The sequence below is a fragment of the Anoplopoma fimbria genome, chromosome 12 (genome assembly GCF_027596085.1).
Source record: "Anoplopoma fimbria isolate UVic2021 breed Golden Eagle Sablefish chromosome 12, Afim_UVic_2022, whole genome shotgun sequence".
In the NCBI taxonomy this organism is placed as follows: Eukaryota; Metazoa; Chordata; class Actinopteri; order Perciformes; family Anoplopomatidae; genus Anoplopoma; species Anoplopoma fimbria.
This window is the reverse complement of record NC_072460.1, coordinates 22,361,606-22,382,440: the sequence shown is the minus strand read 5'-3', so window position 1 is coordinate 22,382,440 and position 20,835 is coordinate 22,361,606. Positions and strand designations below refer to the sequence as shown.

The following is a 20,835-nucleotide window of genomic DNA, read 5'->3' as shown; positions in this document are numbered from 1 at the left end:
GTATAGCACGTTGAAAGAGCCAATCATGTACATTTTCTGATTTATTCATCTGTTTTTATTATTAATATTAATATGCAATGCCTCCTCTCTCATCGCAGTTAACTTCTAAAGCTTTCATCCTACAAAGTGAATAAATAAATAAAATGATATAAAGCAAAAGGGATGGGATGGTTATTATGTAAAAAAAAAAAAAAAAAAAAGCAGATACACTCTTATCCTGTTGACCCCCTTGTTGTCACCAGTTGGTACAGGCCACACTGCCGTAGCCCACTATCACTCCCCCCCCTCGTCCCTAAGCTGCACAGCTCCCTATAACCCTACAGAGCCTGACAGGGAGAACAAGAGCATGTGTGTGTGTGTGTGTGTGTGAGAGAGAGAGAGAAAGACACAGAGAGGCAGCCGAGATGAGAGTGTGAAGCAGTGAGAGGGAAAACCTAGACAGAAAAGCAAGGGGCGATCAGAAAAGGGGGGAGGGAGGCAGCGAATATAGCACAAAAAGAAAAAAAGGACAGCGCAGAGTAGAAGAAGATAAAGTGTTAAGTGAATGTACTGTTCTTTGATAGTCTTGTTGCCAAAGTCAAAAGATGTAATGTCTAGATGAACAGCCACTTCACGCACCAGCATCCTGTCCTGGAGCCTTGACAGGAAGGGACAAGAAACCAATCAACACACACTCAGAGGCAAAAAAACAAAACAACGCTCTTTACAACAACCGGGTCCCACGTCCACGGGATCATGTCGTCTACAGGGTCAACCAACCACAACAAGCGTCTGGCATGTAAGTAACCAACAGTGAAAACGAGTTAGTGGTACTAAGAAGACTGTACAGTATATAATAACTTAATGTCCTGTATAGTTTACTCTGCATCATTTATGTCATTTTAATACTTTATGTGCTCTTTTTTCATTCTGGGCAGGTTTTTACTTCATTCATTAACACAGGATTATTTCTTTTTTTTTTGCAATGGCCGGTAAGGGGAAAGTTTTATTATAAAATTGTGCAAAAATTGGTATAAGTTCTCCACTACTGGTTCAGCTCTGCAAGGATCATGATTCACCATTCACATCAAAACTTAACTCATTATGCAAGCTGTTTAATTCAGCTTCCAGATCAACTGTACTTTATGTTACACACTGTGTGTATATATATATATATATATATATATATATATATATATATATATATATATATATATATATATATATATGTACTGCAAGGCTGTTACATCATTTTTTCTTACTGAAAACTGGATCCAAGGATTCATTATATTATTACACACTTAAAAAACGCTGAATTACACATGTTTCATTTCCCTATTTACTTCTCGGTCCAGCCTTGAACCATCCTTTATCGCAACTCCTGCAAAAATCTAATTGTCTCATCTGTTCTTAGCTAAATTAGCCTGACAGTCTTGATGGTGTTGCGACACTTCTGGTACAGATGAGGTTTAATCACAGTGCAGGGATAACGACTACTTCTTAAGAGTCTGACTAAGCTACAGGAAGAAGGTCTTTATATAGAAACAGAGAAGACAGGCTAACCGCTACCTGCCTGCCAGAGAAACATTGTCTTGCTTCCTAATTGAACACACGACCTCACCGAGAGCTGTTTTTTAAGTGTCAAGAGAATAATCAGCCTGCTGCTTTTAATGAATAAGTTTCTGTGTGAGTGTTTGTTAATGTGTACAGACCAGAGGCAGGACACTGCACACAAGCTCTGTAGAGAGTACTGAAAGCCCTGTTATGACTGACCTAAATCGGGAGCAGTGGGTATGGCTGGAGGTCATCTTTGCATTTAGCCCCGAGTGAAGTGCCCTAATGGCTTTGGGAATGGGAATGGGAACGGCCTGGGAATACACAATCTGATCAGACACTCGCAGAGTAGGTGGTCAGACAAGGTTCAAGATGTAACACAGTGCTGGGATCAAAGGAAACTAAAGATGCCAGTGATGTAGTGTTGAAGACATGATTTAGAGAATGTGTTTGTATAAAAGGAAAGAATTCACAGCGTGACGATGGGTGCTGTTGAGCATGTGGGTACTATGGTATTATCATCGAGCTGTCTGGATTTACTTTCTACTACATGGCTGTGTGTTTATGGATATGTGTGTGAGGTGAGGGGGGGAAGCGTGGTGGGGGAGTCGGCTGTTGTGGTGCAGTGATCTCACTCATAAATGATTTATGCTTGATGGACTGCTGTGGCCACGAGGGCCAGCAGAGGAGAGCGATTGGCTCGGTAAATAATAGTAGTAATACCTGAAAATGATGCGGCTGTTATGCTGCTGAGAGCCGGTTGACACCATCATCGACCCCCCGGGGGTGGGGGTGGGGGGGTTAAGGGCTGCAGGAGAGTACGGGTGGAGTTTGAGATGGATGGGCTGTCAAATGAGACTGGCCATGCAGTTCAACAGCCTTACTAGCTCCCTCTATCTTTCTCACCCAGTCTCTCTGTTCTCTCAAAACAGAAAGATGATCATGGGATTTTTTTTTTTCCACTTGCCACAGGGGGGACTGAATGCTTCACCATGTGACTCTTTGGTTCAATGGGAACATTTGTTCCCCGCTTCCTTTGCAGTTCCCAGGAATCCTGATGTATGACTGCAGCATTAGAATGACACAGAGCTGGGCTAATGACGCATGTTTAACGTTTTCCATCGTAGAAAATATGCTGATAAGGCATGGCAGTAGGAAGACAGCAGAGAGAGACAAAATGCGCATTGCATGCTGGGGCAAATTAAAACAACACGAGAGACGCGGTGTGTGATTTTAGCAAATTTTAATGGGAATGTATAAGCAGAGCAGTGGAAGTGGCTGAAGGATCAGACCGGGGAAGAATAATCAGAAGGATTGAAAAAATCATGTGCTTCAGCTTAGCTGTCACCTTTCGCCCTGGATCATTCCCCCCAGCCCTCCCTCCACCTCCACCTCCACCACCACCACCACCTCTACATCTTGTGTTAGAGTCCTTAAAATAAAGAAGTGCTGATAATCTGAATGACAGCACGCAAGAGTGAAAATGTCAGAGGGAGAAAGAATTAGAATGGTTGAGGAAATGAGGACCAAAAAGAGGATAAAGAAGCAAAAACTGAATGTTGAAGAATAAATGAAATTCCGTCTATTCGGCGCGTGTTTGCCTTGACACACAACAAAATGCACAAAATGAATGCCTTCACCCTTGCTTGTGTCAGTATGAGACTTAGCTGAGGCAAGCAGACCCAGTAATGCTCTTTGCCTCAAATCACTGACACTACAGCTACTCTATACGGGGGAATAATGCACAGCAGGCTCAGGTTGCATAACAACCCATTCTCCTTTCTTTGACAAACTCCTTTTCTGCTTTTTCTTTCTTGCTTTTCTTCCTTTCCTACAAACTCAGCTAACACAGACCTGCATGTACACACAGCCGAGGCAATAAACTGCGTAATCATGCAGTTCATACAATCCAGCAGTCTAGGTTGATGGGTGTGCGGTTGAAGGATTGCCCCGGCATTATGTAACTGTAAGCCCTAGGTAATTATGGTTCAGTGCGGGCTGAGATGGAGCAGGGGTTTCTGGGTAGGGGGCTTGGGTCCTGTGACAGATCAGAGGTGTTATGGAATATCAAGATGGCAGCTCTTGAAATACTGTAAAGCTTAACTCAGTTAGTGTTTTTAGTGTTAGATTTGTCTTTCTGTCTCTGTCCAGAAGTGGAGTCTTCTAGTGATGCGAGATAAACAAACAGGAGCCTCTGTGGTGAAATAGCTGAAAGGTTCAGTATTACTGTGTAACATTGCATCTCAAAAATGTTATTTAAAACAGGTCATCACATCTTTTCAGCCTCCTCTGCTCCTCCAATGGCACCTGAGAAATGACTTTTTTTTTTTTAAATTTGCCACTCATATTTACCAATTTTAGGAGTCAACAAGTAAAGCAAACACTCTAAAAGCTTTAGTCTCTCTGAGGCTAAATGTCCCATAAGCCTCTTGTATGGTAAAATTGACAGTGTGCTAAATCCTGGTATCTTATTTGTATCCTTTACAACCAAAAACACAAACTATCTGTCAACACAAGACCTCTGGCTATGGCCCTTGCTCGAGGCATGACAAGGCCAACATGAATACAAAATATCTCTGCAACTACAAGTCTATTCAAATAATCTTGGTAGCATAATAAAAAAATGACTCTTGTGTGCTTTCTGGAAAGGTGTAAGCATCAGTAGATTGTCGGGTAACAAAAGTTCAGACTGGCCAATTGATGGAGCCCGAATTACTGCTCCAACTCTTTTACTTATTCTATATTAAATGCCTATTGGAGTCTCGATGAAGTTTGAAGAAAACACTGGAAACAGACAGGCAGAGTTCGATGCAATAGAGTTTATTCCTTAAGCAAAGAAATAAACCCGAGTTGGCTCCCAGGAGGCGAACTGATTTGCTTTGTCCTTCATGATCTTCTATGGTGTCACAGCTCTTTTTTTTCTCTGAGCTATCTTATCATCCAGATGACTGTGCAAGATATCTATCTTTTTTAATTGGAAAGTCCCTGACCTAAACTGGAACTGTTCTATGCCTATTATTCTCTTGCATGTTGTCATTTCATATAGACTGAACTTTGTATTGCAAGTAGTCATTCTCATAGACTGAACTTTTGTTAGGCCTTGTCTTTTTTTTTTTCCTGCATGTCGTAAATTTGGAGAGCTGAAGTATGTGTGTCTGGTTTCACCCAGCTTTACTCTTCCCTGCATGTTGTAACTCAAAGATGCTGGCGTGTGTGTGTGTGTGTGTGCATTTTTTCAACAGCTCTTAGTCTTTTACTAAACAAAACAGGTTATATCTTATACCATGCAAATCACTCTATATTCACAGTCAAATATATTATTTTCTACCTACAAATCTGTACAATCTACAAATCTGTAATGCAGTTGCAGCCCAAAATCTTTTGCAAACCACAACATGTGAACATAAAAACGTTCTTATAAAGTGAAGCAGAGCAAAGATGGAGAAGTTTTTCGTAGAGGTATGTTAAGGTGGAAACTTAAAATTGGCCACTTGGGTACAAGTGGGTTTCCATCTGTGCAATTTAAAATGTTCTCAGGTAAATTTATCTATATGTTGTATATGTTTAACATCTCCTTATACCATGTTTGATGCTGTTGGCATCCAGCCAGCATACCTGGCAAACTTTCTTAACGCCAACAGTTGTAACGTGCTTTAACAAGACCCAACCACGGATCACAACGTACCTGAAAACCCATCCTAAACTCTGTCAGTCATCCAGGCTTCAACTGAATGGGGTTGGTGCTGATGTTACTGCACCATAAGGACAAGACGTTGTAATGGTGATAGCAAAACGGCAATGTCCTTGTACACACAGCCGAGGCAATAAACTGCGTAATCATGCAGCTCATACAGTGGGTACGGAAAGTATTCAGACCCCTTTAAATTTTTCACCCTTTGTTTCATTGCAGCCATTTGCTAAAATCGAAAAAGTTCATTTTTTTCCCCATTAATGTACACTAAGCAACCCATCTTGACAGAAAAAAACAGAAATGTAGAAATTTTTGCAAATTTATTAAAAAAGAAAAACTGAAATATCACATGGTCAGAAGTATTCAGACCCTTTGCTCAGTATTGAGTAGAAGCACCCTTTTGAGCTAGTACAGCCAGTGGTTAAATTGGGATTTTCTATGTGGGGGGGCTCTGATCCGGAGGGGCCGCCGCTCCCCATACGCAGAGTACGCAGAGCCAAAATTAAGGTTGCAAAAAAAAAAAAAAAAACTTGACTCAAGAGCTTGCTCACCTTGTTTTTTCAGTATATCTTCTGCAATTTTGTGACTTTGGGAGGCACTATGTTCATTTATTTTTTTTCTTAAAGATTTCATTTGCTTCTCTGTACTACTGCCATATGGACCTACTCTGCAGTTTTGCCATTCACTGGAAAATGTGTATCTGAGTTTACCTGTTCTCTCTGCCCCAAGTGATGATGCCGCACTGCATGTTTCACATCCCAATTTTTTATTTTTTGCCACAAGAAATGGGTAGGTTTTTTTAAAATAATCATATTGCTGTCTCTTCCAGCAGTCAGGGAAGTTGTCAGTTGCACCTACATGCTCATCTGCACCTGTCCCTCCCGGTCCATCCTCAGCTCCTCTGCCCTCAGTGTCCTCATCTCTGCCCTGTCCATCCTCAGCTCCTCTGCCCTGTCCCGCCTCACCTCCTCTGCCCTCAGTGTCCTCATCTCTGCCCGGTCCATCCTCAGCTCCTCTGCCCTGTCCAGCCTCATCTCCTCTGCCCTCAGCTCCATCCTCATCCCTGTTCTGTTCAACTCTGCATTTTTAGTTTAGTGGAGGAAGAGACAGCACTTAAGACATGACAGACACACTATCAGGATGAAAAGATCTAGCAACAAATCACAGCTTGGTTACAGTGACTTCTGCACACGGGCCTAGCTTAATTATTTCAAAATTATGTCTTGGATAGCAGCTGCCCACCTTTTGAAGAAATCTGTAAGCTTCCTCCTTTTTGTTCCACTCATGTTTACCTTTTATCTCTGAAATGTTCACTTGTTGACTTTCACCCTAAGTTAAGAAGTAGATAGAATGTCTTTTAAAATGGTTCATATTATATAATGATGTAATCAAACGTTCTTTAAATAAAACACTTTTGAATGAATGAATGAATGAAGCTATCTTTTTCTTAAAGGCTAGCCGATAGGCTACGTCACCATCATGTTAACGCGGGCTTTTAAATCTAACCTGCTGTGTAGCCTATATGCAAACATTAAATCACAGGACCTACTGTACTCACAAATAAATAGCCTAGGCAATGCACTGCAATTCATAGATACAAATAAGTTTGAAATTCATCCAGCTAGGAATGAGAAATGTGATTCGGAGATCGCATAGACTACTTGCTAAATCATTTAGAATTAGCAGCATTGTTCTTTTTAACTAGCGCTTGCCATTTGACATACCAGTAGCAGGCTATCCCTGCATGTCTAAGGTTAATTTTTCCTGCTTAATGAAAATGCAAGCCCATATCTAATGATATTAGCCTATTGGTGATGATCGACCTCTTTCAAAATACCGTGCACCTTTAATTTAGTTTCTCTTACCTCGCCATTCACCTGTCTACTACGATAATTATGTCTGATGATGACCGTTAGAATGATTTGACGTTGTGTTGTCTGATCTGGGGGAGGAGGAGCTGCTGCGCAAGTTTCGTGCGCGATATGCCTACTTCTCAAACTTGCTCCAGATGTCTAGGCCAGCCTATCCCTACTCCATTATTTAGAATTATGTTTTAAAACAACATAGATTTGCAATGGAAAAGTTGTAAATGAGTAGGACAACATTGCTCGTGATGGACTAGGCAGACTGCCAAAATCGGCTGGAGCTGATCTGCTGCGCAGAACTCCAGACCCGGCCGCTTATGTGCCGGGGCTCCGCCCCGGACAGCCCCGGCCCAATTTAACCTCTGAGTACAGCCATGAGTCTTCTTGGGAATGATGCAACAAGTTTCTCACACCTGGATTTGGGGATCCTCTGCCATTCTTCCTTGCAGATCCTCTCCAGTTCTGTCAGGTTGGATGGTGAACGTTGGTGGACAGCCATTTCCAGGTCTCTCCAGAGATGCTCAATTGGGTTTAGGTCAGGGCTCTGGCTGGGCCAGTCAAGAATGGTCACAGACTTGTTCCGAAGCCACTCCTTTGTTATTTTAGCTGTGTGCTTCGGGTCATTGTCTTGTTGGAAGGTGAACCTTCGGCCCAGTCTGAGGTCCTGAGCACTCTGGAGGAGGTTTTCTTCCAGGATATCTCTGTACTTGGCCGCATTCATCTTTCCTTCAATTGCAACCAGTCGTCCTGTCCCTGCAGCTGAAAAACACCCCCATAGCATGATGCTGCCACCACCATGTTTCACTGTTGGGATTGTATTGGGCAGGTGATGAGCAGTGCCTGGTTTTCTCCACACATACCGCTTAGAATTAACGCCAAAAAGTTCAATCTTGGTCTCATCAGACCAGAGAATCTTATTTCTCATAGTTTGGGAGTCCTCCATGTGTTTTTTGGCAAACTCTATGCGGGCTTTCATATGTCTTGCACTGAGGAGAGGCTTCCGTCGGGCCACTCTGCCATAAAGCCCCGACTGGTGGAGGGCTGCAGTGATAGTTGACTTTGTGGAGCTTTCTCCCATCTCCCTACTGCATCTCTGGAGCTCAGCCACAGTGATCTTTGGGTTCTTCTTTACCTCTCTCACCAAGGCTCTTCTAACACGATTGCTCAGTTTGGCTGGACGGCCAGGTCTAGGAAGAGTTCTGGTCATCCCATACTTCTTCCATTTAAGGATTATGGAGGCCACTGTGCTCTTAGGAACCTTGAGTGCTGCAGAAATTCTTTTGTAACCTTGGCCAGATCTGTGCCTTGCCACAATTCTGTCTCTGAGCTCCTTGGGCAGTTCCTTCGACCTCATGATTCTCATTTGTTCTGACATGCACTGTGAGCTGTAAGGTCTTATATAGACAGGTGTGTGCCTTTCCTAATCAAGTCCAATCAGTTTAATTAAACACAGCTGGACTCCAATGAAGGAGTAGAACCATCTCAAGGAGGATCAGAAGAAATGGACAGCATGTGAGTTAAATATGAGTGTCACAGCAAAGGGTCTGAATACTTATGACCATGTGATATTTCAGTTTTTCTTTTTTAATAAATTTGCAAAAATTTCTACATTTCTGTTTTTTTCTGTCAAGATCAGTAGATTGTCGGGTAACAGAAGTTCAGACTGGCCAATTGATGAAGCCCGAATTACTGCTCCAACTCTTTTACTTATTCTATATTAAATGCCTATTGGAGTCTCGGAGAAGTTTGAAGAAAACACTGGAAACAGACAGGCAGAGTTCGATGCAATAGAGTTTATTCCTTAAGCAAAGAAATAAACCCGAGTTGGCTCCCAGGAGGCGAACTGATTTGCTTTGTCCTTCATGATCTTCTATGGTGTCACAGCTCTTTTTTTTCTCTGAGCTATCTTATCATCCAGATGACTGTGCAAGATATCTATCTTTTTTAATTGGAAAGTCCCTGACCTAAACTGGAACTGTTCTATGCCTATTATTCTCTTGCATGTTGTCATTTCATATAGACTGAACTTTGTATTGCAAGTAGTCATTCTCATAGACTGAACTTTTGTTAGGCCTTGTCTTTTTTTTTTTTTTTTTTCCTGCATGTCGTAAATTTGGAGAGCTGAAGTATGTGTGTCTGGTTTCACCCAGCTTTACTCTTCCCTGCATGTTGTAACTCAAAGATGCTGGCGTGTGTGTGTGTGTGTGCGCATTTTTTCAACAGCTCTTAGTCTTTTACTAAACAAAACAGGTTATATCTTATACCATGCAAATCACTCTATATTCACAGTCAAATATATTATTTTCTACCTACAAATCTGTACAATCTACAAATCTGTAATGCAGTTGCAGCCCAAAATCTTTTGCAAACCACAACATGTGAACATAAAAACGTTCTTATAAAGTGAAGCAGAGCAAAGATGGAGAAGTTTTTCGTAGAGGTATGTTAAGGTGGAAACTTAAAATTGGCCACTTGGGTACAAGTGGGTTTCCATCTGTGCAATTTAAAATGTTCTCAGGTAAATTTATCTATATGTTGCTACATGTTTAACATCTCCTTATACCATGTTTGATGCTGTTCGCATCCAGCCAGCATACCTGGCAAACTTTCTTAACGCCAACAGTTGTAACGTGCTTTAACAAGACCCAACCACGGATCACAACGTACCTGAAAACCCATCCTAAACTCTGTCAGTCATCCAGGCTTCAACTGAATGGGGTTGGTGCTGATGTTACTGCACCATAAGGACAAGACGTTGTAATGGTGATAGCAAAACGGCAATGTCCTTGTACACACAGCCGAGGCAATAAACTGCGTAATCATGCAGCTCATACAGTGGGTACGGAAAGTATTCAGACCCCTTTAAATTTTTCACCCTTTGTTTCATTGCAGCCATTTGCTAAAATCGAAAAAGTTCATTTTTTTTCGCATTAATGTACACTCAGCAACCCATCTTGACAGAAAAAAACAGAAATGTAGAAATTTTTGCAAATTTATTAAAAAAGAAAAACTGAAATATCACATGGTCAGAAGTATTCAGACCCTTTGCTCAGTATTGAGTAGAAGCACCCTTTTGAGCTAGTACAGCCATGAGTCTTCTTGGGAATGATGGAACAAGTTTCTCACACCTGGATTTGGGGATCCTCTGCCATTCTTCCTTGCAGATCCTCTCCAGTTCTGTCAGGTTGGATGGTGAACGTTGGTGGACAGCCATTTCCAGGTCTCTCCAGAGATGCTCAATTGGGTTTAGGTCAGGGCTCTGGCTGGGCCAGTCAAGAATGGTCACAGACTTGTTCCGAAGCCACTCCTTTGTTATTTTAGCTGTGTGCTTCGGGTCATTGTCTTGTTGGAAGGTGAACCTTCGGCCCAGTCTGAGGTCCTGAGCACTCTGGAGGAGGTTTTCTTCCAGGATATCTCTGTACTTGGCCGCATTCATCTTTCCTTCAATTGCAACCAGTCGTCCTGTCCCTGCAGCTGAAAAACACCCCCATAGCATGATGCTGCCACCACCATGTTTCACTGTTGGGATTGTATTGGGCAGGTGATGAGCAGTGCCTGGTTTTCTCCACACATACCGCTTAGAATTAACGCCAAAAAGTTCAATCTTGGTCTCATCAGACCAGAGAATCTTATTTCTCATAGTTTGGGAGTCCTCCATGTGTTTTTTGGCAAACTCTATGCGGGCTTTCATATGTCTTGCACTGAGGAGAGGCTTCCGTCGGGCCACTCTGCCATAAAGCCCCGACTGGTGGAGGGCTGCAGTGATAGTTGACTTTGTGGAGCTTTCTCCCATCTCCCTACTGCATCTCTGGAGCTCAGCCACAGTGATCTTTGGGTTCTTCTTTACCTCTCTCACCAAGGCTCTTCTAACACGATTGCTCAGTTTGGCTGGACGGCCAGGTCTAGGAAGAGTTCTGGTCATCCCATACTTCTTCCATTTAAGGATTATGGAGGCCACTGTGCTCTTAGGAACCTTGAGTGCTGCAGAAATTCTTTTGTAACCTTGGCCAGATCTGTGCCTTGCCACAATTCTGTCTCTGAGCTCCTTGGGCAGTTCCTTCGACCTCATGATTCTCATTTGTTCTGACATGCACTGTGAGCTGTAAGGTCTTATATAGACAGGTGTGTGCCTTTCCTAATCAAGTCCAATCAGTTTAATTAAACACAGCTGGACTCCAATGAAGGAGTAGAACCATCTCAAGGAGGATCAGAAGAAATGGACAGCATGTGAGTTAAATATGAGTGTCACAGCAAAGGGTCTGAATACTTATGACCATGTGATATTTCAGTTTTTCTTTTTTAATAAATTTGCAAAAATTTCTACATTTCTGTTTTTTTCTGTCAAGATCAGTAGATTGTCGGGTAACAGAAGTTCAGACTGGCCAATTGATGAAGCCCGAATTACTGCTCCAACTCTTTTACTTATTCTATATTAAATGCCTATTGGAGTCTCGGTGAAGTTTGAAGAAAACACTGGAAACAGACAGGCAGAGTTCGATGCAATAGAGTTTATTCCTTAAGCAAAGAAATAAACCCGAGTTGGCTCCCAGGAGGCGAACTGATTTGCTTTGTCCTTCATGATCTTCTATGGTGTCACAGCTCTTTTTTTTCTCTGAGCTATCTTATCATCCAGATGACTGTGCAAGATATCTATCTTTTTCAATTGGAAAGTCCCTGACCTAAACTGGAACTGTTCTATGCCTATTATTCTCTTGCATGTTGTCATTTCATATAGACTGAACTTTGTATTGCAAGTAGTCATTCTCATAGACTGAACTTTTGTTAGGCCTTGTCTTTTTTTTTTCCTGCATGTCGTAAATTTGGAGAGCTGAAGTATGTGTGTCTGGTTTCACCCAGCTTTACTCTTCCCTGCATGTTGTAACTCAAAGATGCTGGCGTGTGTGTGTGTGTGTGTGCATTTTTTCAACAGCTCTTAGTCTTTTACTAAACAAAACAGGTTATATCTTATACCATGCAAATCACTCTATATTCACAGTCAAATATATTATTTTCTACCTACAAATCTGTACAATCTACAAATCTGTAATGCAGTTGCAGCCCAAAATCTTTTGCAAACCACAACATGTGAACATAAAAACGTTCTTATAAAGTGAAGCAGAGCAAAGATGGAGAAGTTTTTCGTATGTTAAGGTGGAAACTTAAAATTGGCCACTTGGGTACAAGTGGGTTTCCATCTGTGCAATTTAAAATATGTTGCTACATGTTTAACATCTCCTTATACATCCAGCCAGCATACCTGGCAAACTTTCTTAACGCCAACAGTTGTAACGTGCTTTAACAAGACCCAACCACGGATCACAACGTACCTGAAAACCCATCCTAAACTCTGTCAGCCATCCAGGCTTCAACTGAATGGGGTTGGTGCTGATGTTACTGCACCATAAGGACAAGACGTTGTAATGGTGATAGCAAAACGGCAATGTCCTTTGGGTTTAAGGTTCAGGTCCAGCGCAGAAGCCTTAAGTCCTTAGACTACGCCTTCATAGTCTAAGCTTTGTTTTTGAAAATAGTTGTGGTCCCAATCATTCCTGATTATGTTATGCAATGATAACAGTAAGAGTAAGTGTCCCAGAGTGATCATCAGCACCAGGGCCCCTTTTTGCACACAGCACTCAAACTGAATTCTATGGTTTTCTTTTCAAATAATATTGTTTCTACTGTCCCTCAGTGGTTGTAACAAAGCCACGCTGTGTTTTAATGTAGTGCCAGCAGTCATAGACAAAAACCCATCTGGTAAATCAGTGTGGGGCCAGCAGATTTGAAGCCCAGTACCTCTCCTCTCTTTTGCATTTTCTTCTTCCCCTCTTATAAGTTCTGTCTCTCAATGTTCTGAGATCAACACTTCCCAAAAACAACAGGCAGCTATCACAGCAGTTCTCTGTTCCTTGACCCCGCTACAGTGCATACTGTACGTGTATTTTCTTGTCTAGATAACTACAAAGAATCACTCTAAAAGATGAATGGGCGGCCTAATTACATTACAGTCATTTAGCAGACGCTTTTATCCAAAGCGACTTACAATAAGTGTATTCAACATAGGTATTCAAGAGAACTACTAGTCACCAGAAGTCATAAGTGCATCTCCTTTCTTAAACAAGCATCTAAGAGCATAAACCAGAGCAAAAGTATAGTGCAGAAACAAATTACTACAAAAACAATAAGTGCAACAAACTAATACGAATGCAATAAGTGCTACGAGGAAGGCTCATCTGACATCATTATTTAATCAGACTCTTGCACAAAGGTGTCTTGTACATCAGTATCATAGATTTGCTGACAGTAAGTGTATAAAATCATAATGCAACAATTACTAATGTTCTCATGACCAGCTTCTATTTTGGGCTGCTTCTAACAAACTTAAACCTGTTGAAAAATATTCTTTATTATGAGCCAAATGGCCACATAACGATCATTAAGAGTTAATAACCTCAATTAAAGGGAGTGGATTCCCTCTTGGAGGATATGTACACAAAGGGAAATGATTCTACATGCATGTCTGATCAGTGGGAAAAAATGCTGTTTCTCTTGAGGCAGACCAGCGTATTAGAATAATACGCTGACAAAAATGAACCAAAATCGCCCTGATGGCCTTGGTTATCTTTTCTAGTTTATCTAGGTCACCAGCACATCTGTGTCTAGGTGTGGAGGAAAACTTTCATGCACAGTAGTGCACACACGACCATCTTCTCTCAGGGATCAGGGTTGTCATCAGCGACAGGATCCAACAAAAACTGACTTTCATTGCAGCATGATTCTGTTTCTGTTGGCATCGCTGGGCAATTTGAGCAAAAGGCTTCACCAGTCTGTGTTTGCTCTCGGCAGCTCAGATTCTGGAGGGTCCCCAAATATCCGAGTCAGCCAAAACACTGTAAAATCTACACTGTTTAATATACACTGTAAAACGTACACTGTAAAAAAAAAACCTTGTCCATAACATCATCTGCACTCATATTTTGTGATGTCATGTAACATCATCTGCACTCATATTTTTTTTGAGTGGCATTGCGCCCCAAAGCTGCCAAAGCTGAGGTAGCACTTAGTAAGTCTTCCGTGAACCAAGTATGTCAATGGGTTGCTTAGGAACCACTGATTTTGCTGCTAAGAAAACATCAGTAACGAATGCAGGTGTTTTCACTTGAATAGTTACAAATATGCTTGAAAATCTGCAAATTTCCCTTTATCTAATTTGCATGCAGACCTCCTACACGTCTTGCACAGCAGGGTGGTAGAAATCTCAGAGGTTATCTGAATGAGTCAGCTTTTGACATACATGTTTTTTCTCCCACGCTGGGGCAGACAGATGGAGACATGCAGCTGAGTTTGTGCGTGGGTTGGGCATGTCCACTTGAGTAGCAAAATTAGATTCTGAGAGAGAGATAGAGAGAGAGAGATAAAACCCCATCAGGCCAGCACGCAAAGCTGAAGTTTACGTAAGCTGTGTTGCTTCTTCATCAGAAGCCTCGTCATTGCTCTAACAGCATGTAGTAACTAGTATATTTATCATAGACGCTGGCAGGTGGCAACCAAAAACAAGGCAGGGGGTTTTGGCAGGTTGGCATGTTGTGACAGAGTGTCTCTCTTAAACATGATTGAAAAAGCTTGGTCTGCAATGCCAAATTCAGTGTGGGAAAATCAGTCACACTGTTCATTTTGAATGACATTGCATTGGAAATTTAGGCACACACATTTGATTGTTTTCTGTTTATGAAGCAGACAAGTAATCTGTTAATCAAGAAAAAAATCAGCACATTCATCGATTATGAGCAGCAGAATCTTTTGCCCATTTCCGGATTGTATAGATACACAAAATTGGGGCAAATTTTCAATAATTGTTTTGTCCAAAAAAATATCAGAAAACAACAGAAAAATGCCCATCACATATTCCAGGATCCAATCAGGACATGTCGATCACATGGCGACCTACAGTCAGAAAAAACTAACTTTCTCAGTTTCATGTTAAAGCATGAACAAGCAGTAGATTCTCTCACCTTTTGAGAAGCTGATGCAAAAATCTGACAGAAAATCCTTTTGACTGAAGCTGGATTGGTCGCTTGTCTCCAGCTGGAATTTTTTTATTTAGATTTAAAAATAATCCCCAATGTAGCTCACGGTTCAGTGATCTGATGTCATGAATAGCAGAACCCAAAGAAATAAGAAAACGTCACAGCATGTTACGCTATATTACGTTGCTTAGTTATTTTTTAACACGTTTCACATCTAGACACTGGTTTGTATGTCTATATCTAGATGAGGTCATGTGGATGTTGTTACTGTGAATTCATCCATATGCTGACATCATGTAAACAAGTTAATTATGTAGGGTTGATACACACAAAATGAGCATAAACTAAATGCATGCATAAGCAAAAGCATGAATGCATAAGCACACACTCATACAGTTTATGTGAACATGCTCTTAAACACACACACACACACACACACACACACACACACACACACACACACACACACACACACACACACACACACACACACACACACACACACACATTGAAACACTGGTGACATGAATCAAAGTGTCAGCCCATGGAGCCCAGTGGGAGAAGGCACAATGTGTGCTGAGGAGGATGTAGCAAAGTTACACAACCACAGCTGGTCAGCATGGCAGAGGTCGATGCTGGAGGTAGACCTGAGGACAGATTCTCTCTTTTTTCTTTCACAACATGTGTGCATGTTAATGCAAAATAAACAAATATCCCAGTAACGTCAAAGATGCTCTGTAACAAAGATGACGCATTTCAAGCTCCGCCAATGGCTGGAAATGGTATTCACTGGTACAAACTGGTTCGCCCCCACCCACCTTGTTTGAAGTGTTGTGAACGTCGTGTGGATGGATGAAAGCAGTTTAGGTAATATTTGCATAATATTTGCATAATTATTTTCTCTTGCTACCATTATATATTAACACAACTTACAGCCATATTCAGCGTCACAAAAGTGAGGGGATCTCCAGAAGTTTGCAAAGCTGAGTCATTTTTTTTTTTACATTTGCATCTACTAACACCAAGAAAGGATTTAACAGGGGTGCAAACTCGTCACCTTTCGGCGAAATTCGCCGTTTTTGATCCAAAATAGGTCATTTGTGTGATTCGTGTAGATCTGCAATAAAAAAAAAAACAATGGGGAGGGGGGGTCCTCAAGTAATCTGCGAACACAAGCTGTCATGAATCTAATATTTTTTTCAAGCTTGTTTGTTTGGCCTCATGACACGCAAGCTTTTTTTTCCGAGTCTTCGGGTCTGTTCGAAATGGAAGGTAGCTGCTCGATGCCGTAATAGACGTAATAGACAGGTGTATTACTAGACATGTCTTTCGGGTGAAGACATTTTCAAAAACCGTTGGTTTCGAGCGGCCTTTTTAAGATAGCATTTACGGTAACGTGTGACGTTGGTACGCTGCAAGAACGTCTAACGTAGGCTAACGTGCTAATGTTAGACAGTTGGCTGACAGACGCCTCGCAAATCACATCAACCATTATTGCTGGTTACAATAACGGTGTTATCGGATAGTACAGTGTCTATTTCTCGGTAACTTTTGAAAAATCTAAGCGGAAAACGCAGAAAAATGTACATTTATATAAAAGACACGGCCGTCAGCGGAGTTTGATCCGGAGTTTAGCTGCTAATAAGTTACATATAACGTTAACATGCTGATATGAATTATATGGTGTGTCTGTTGAACATGAGTTGTAAATCTGACTCTTTCAGAGTCAGATTTACAAATATATAAACCCAATAGAGTAGCTATATATATATATAAACCCAATAGAGTAGCTATATATATATATATATATATATATATATATATATATATATATATATATATATAAACCCAATAGAGTAGCTATATATATATATATATTATTTTATATATTATATATAATAATATATATATAAACCCAATAGAGGAGCTTAAATCACCATTAAACATTGACAGCACCCTGAGGGTTTCTACCTTTTCCCATTATAATTTCATGAGTTAAATCGCAGAGACTATAACATCAGAGATGTTAGATAACTAGCTATCATTTCATGCAAATTGAACTCTTCCATTTAATAATAACATAATAACATTCCAATAACATTGAAGCATATGAATATATATATATATTATATATATATATGTAGAACATGAGTTGTTGTCAACATAAACAATTGATTGTTGTTTACTTTGCACGTGAACATATTTGGGTCAAATAACCCACTGTGTATGTATAACATTGAAGCATATGAATATATATATATATTTAAAAATATATATTCCCTAGGGGGTTCGGATCCTTGTCACCTTTTTCATCCCTGATGAGTTTGCACCCCTGGGATTAACTCCAGCTCAAAGATACTAGCCTACTTGAGTTAGGGGCATGTTGAAAAGTTATGAAATTTAATGATTTGGTATATTATAAAATAATGCAAACAATGTTCAGAGATTAAACAAAGTCCCTACCAGACTGTGTCCAAAGGTTTTTTTTCAATACACAAGTGTAATTATGATTTGAAAGATGTTTGTAAGTTTACTTTTCAAAAAGCTAAAAAGGGGATTAGAAGAAGATTCATTTCTATTGTTGGGGTTAAAGTATGGAACAATTCTAATATAAATGTAAGAATGTGTAATTCTTTTTTGGTTTTCAAAAGAACTGTTTATAAAACTATTTTTGAGGGTTACAAGTCTGAATGAAATATATGTTTTCTTTTCTTTTTTTAATATATATTTTGTTTTCTTGAGGGTGGCTTGATTGATGGGAAAGTAGGATAGGCATATATAAGCTTAATGCTTCTGCATATGCCTTTTAAGTTATATTATATATAGGCTGTATACATTGTATTGTGTGTGATGACTGAATAAAAACACTAACTAACTAACTAAAACACAAACACACACACACACACACACACACACACACACACACACACACACACACACACACACACACACACACACACACACACACACACACACACACACACAGACACTCCTAATGTTTTGACACACCAACCATCATTCATGAACCAGAGATACCATAAATTGTAGTTAGATACATTTCCACATAACATGCACATGTGTTTATTTGCATATATGTGTACAACACATTACTCCTTGCTGTAATGTTAAAAGGTGCTGTTTAAAGTATTGTGGAGTATTCAGTTATTACTTCAAAGTATAGTTGCAGTAGTTAATTTAATCCCTTTCGTTAAAATCGTCATTTGTTTTTAAATTGTGATTTCAGACCGTGTGTGTGTTTGATCATGACCATTAGAGGTCAGACTAAAAAATGAAATAATTTTCTTTAATTTAAGAAAAGTAACAGACAGGATTAGTTGAAAGGAAATTGAGAAAAAGAAAGGAAATATTGAGATGAATAGGAGACTGTTTATGACCCCAGGTTACTAATAAAACCTGCCTCTTGCGGCTTCTTGCCTGCTTTTCTTTTGGATGAGTGATGAGTGTTATTTGTTAGTAATTCCCTGTAACCTGTTACGGTAGATGACAGGACTTGTTTGTCATGCCATGAACTTTCAGGGAATACATTGACCTGTGGCTAGTAAAACAAACATGTTGCCAAACGACTTTACTGAATGCATTCCTGTAAGAGGCTGGTAAACAGTACAAGGCAACCACAAAAACCTTCTTCCCTTTTAAGTGGTACAACTGTAGATTTTAATTTCTTTAAGCATTTGTTGTAGAGTGATGACTAAAGGGAAAGACACTACAGTTGCTAAATATAATGACGTAAAACTGATCATTTTATTCCATCTGCTATCAAGAAAGATATTATTTTCCATTCGGGTGAAAAAGACCACACCAAAGCACAGTGCTGAGCAGCTAAGTGAAACAGGAAGTCTGGAGTACATCTTTGCTTTACACTTTCTGCGTAAAATGCAAGTAAATGAACAGAAACTGATGAGTTAAGTCCTATTGAGTGAAGAACGTCGGTGAAGAATGTTTTTTATGTGTTTTTTTTTTTTTGTATGAATCTCATTTTGGTGGTCAGCGGAGACAGACAACTCTCAGCGGGTGTTGGACAACGATTCTTCCCAGCACCTGAAGCTGAGGGAGAGACAGCGCTTTTTTGAGGAGGTCTACCAGCATGACGTCGACAACTACCTGCCCTCTGCTCACCTGCAGGTCGACTGCAGGAAACGTGAGTGACCCTCCAGTCTTGGGGATATAAATATATATTTTTTAAATCGAAATGGTTGTAAAATATAAGTTTCTTTCTGATGGGGAAGTATTTTAATCTTCCTTCCAAACTATTCATAGGTTTAAAATACATGAATAGCCTTTTACTGTAACTGTTTATTAAGAAACTTTAAAATGACCTAAACATTTACAAAACTATGATTCAGGTGGCAGTGACTCTGATGCTATGAGTCACTTTTGATATAAACAGTGTTATATATATATTGTTCTGCCTGTTATCGCAGCCCCCATGGGGAGTATCTCTTCTATGGAGGTGAATGTGGACGTCCTGGAGCAGATGGACCTGATGGACATCTCTGACCAGGAGGCCCTCGACGTGTTCCTCAACTCAGGCTCAGCAGACGAAGGAGCGCTGGCATCTCCACTTCCAGGTACACTGAAGGCCTCTGGGCCTCGATCGACCCTCTGTACTTTCCTAAAGCCTTTCATGACAGCAATTTACAAATGAAGGCCGCTAAACATGACAAATGTCTGCATGATAAATCAGGTACAACCAAACGGGAAAGTCTTTTTTTTTCTCACTGGAACAGCTTGTGTCTCTGTTGTATTAAAAAGCTTAAAAACACTTTGCTGCTCAGTGTGTGGGATTAATGTGGAATTCAATGTACACAGGTACATAAACATTTTAAAGTGGCTTCCATGGGCAAAAGTAAAAAAAAGTAACTCTTTTTGTTTAAAATAATTAAGATTTTATATGACATTTTAGGTGAAATTTAATAAAGTCTCCTCATTCTGTTTCAATAGAAAGGTTTTATCTGATCTAGGTTTCTAATCTGGTTTCATCACAAAACAAGAGAGCCATATAAATAATTGCGTGAGAGAGACAAAGGATCTGTATCTAAATGGGGGTCATAAAATATCAAAGGAAAAACCTGCTTACATGACTAGCACCGACAGAAAAGGTGCAGACATGTTCTGACAATTTCTGTTCGCAGAGGGCGAGGAGGATGAAGAAGAAGAAGAAGAAGATGAGGAGGAGGATGAAGATGCAGAAGTTGTGTACCGTGAGCACCCGCCTTTGAAACGGCAAGAAGAAATCCACCGCGGCTCGAAGCCCCGCATGTCCTCTACATCATCTGGTTCCAGTGACACCAGCGGGGCTGGAGTCGACACGCCTGTGATCCAGTCGGACGATGAAGAAGTCCACGCCGACACTCTGCTGCTGACCTCTGTTCCCCATGCCAGGGATGAAGAAACAGAGGAGGAAGACGAGGAGGAAAGATGCCTTGCAACTAAATCTCCATAATGACTGAATTTTACTGTCTTTAGAAATACATGAGTGAAAAGAGTCTCTCTACATTTGCAATCCTTTCTTTTGGGAAACCCTAGCATGGCTGTGATTTGCTCGTCCTTTTTGAATGTTTCCCTGAGTACATTGGAATTTTTCTGCACAAAACCTAATTTAAAATATTTAACTCTTGGCATAAACTCTTGCCATCACACTTGTCTCTTGATGTTATATGCAAATAAGATGATTCATTCCACTATCATGTACTAACATGTT

The 20,835-nt window shown here is 40.4% G+C and overlaps 1 protein-coding gene across 1 annotated transcript; it reads left to right on the top strand.

Annotated features, from left to right (window-relative positions):
• The first annotated feature begins 712 nt into the window (after positions 1-712).
• On the top strand, positions 713-20,577 carry LOC129099510 (dysbindin-like). Its single transcript, XM_054608763.1, has 4 exons — positions 713-778; positions 19,123-19,272; positions 19,556-19,702; positions 20,267-20,577. The coding sequence occupies exons 1-4, from the start codon at positions 736-738 to the stop codon at positions 20,575-20,577; spliced, it is 651 nt and encodes a 216-aa protein (XP_054464738.1). The 5' UTR covers positions 713-735.
• The last annotated feature ends 258 nt before the right edge of the window (positions 20,578-20,835 follow it).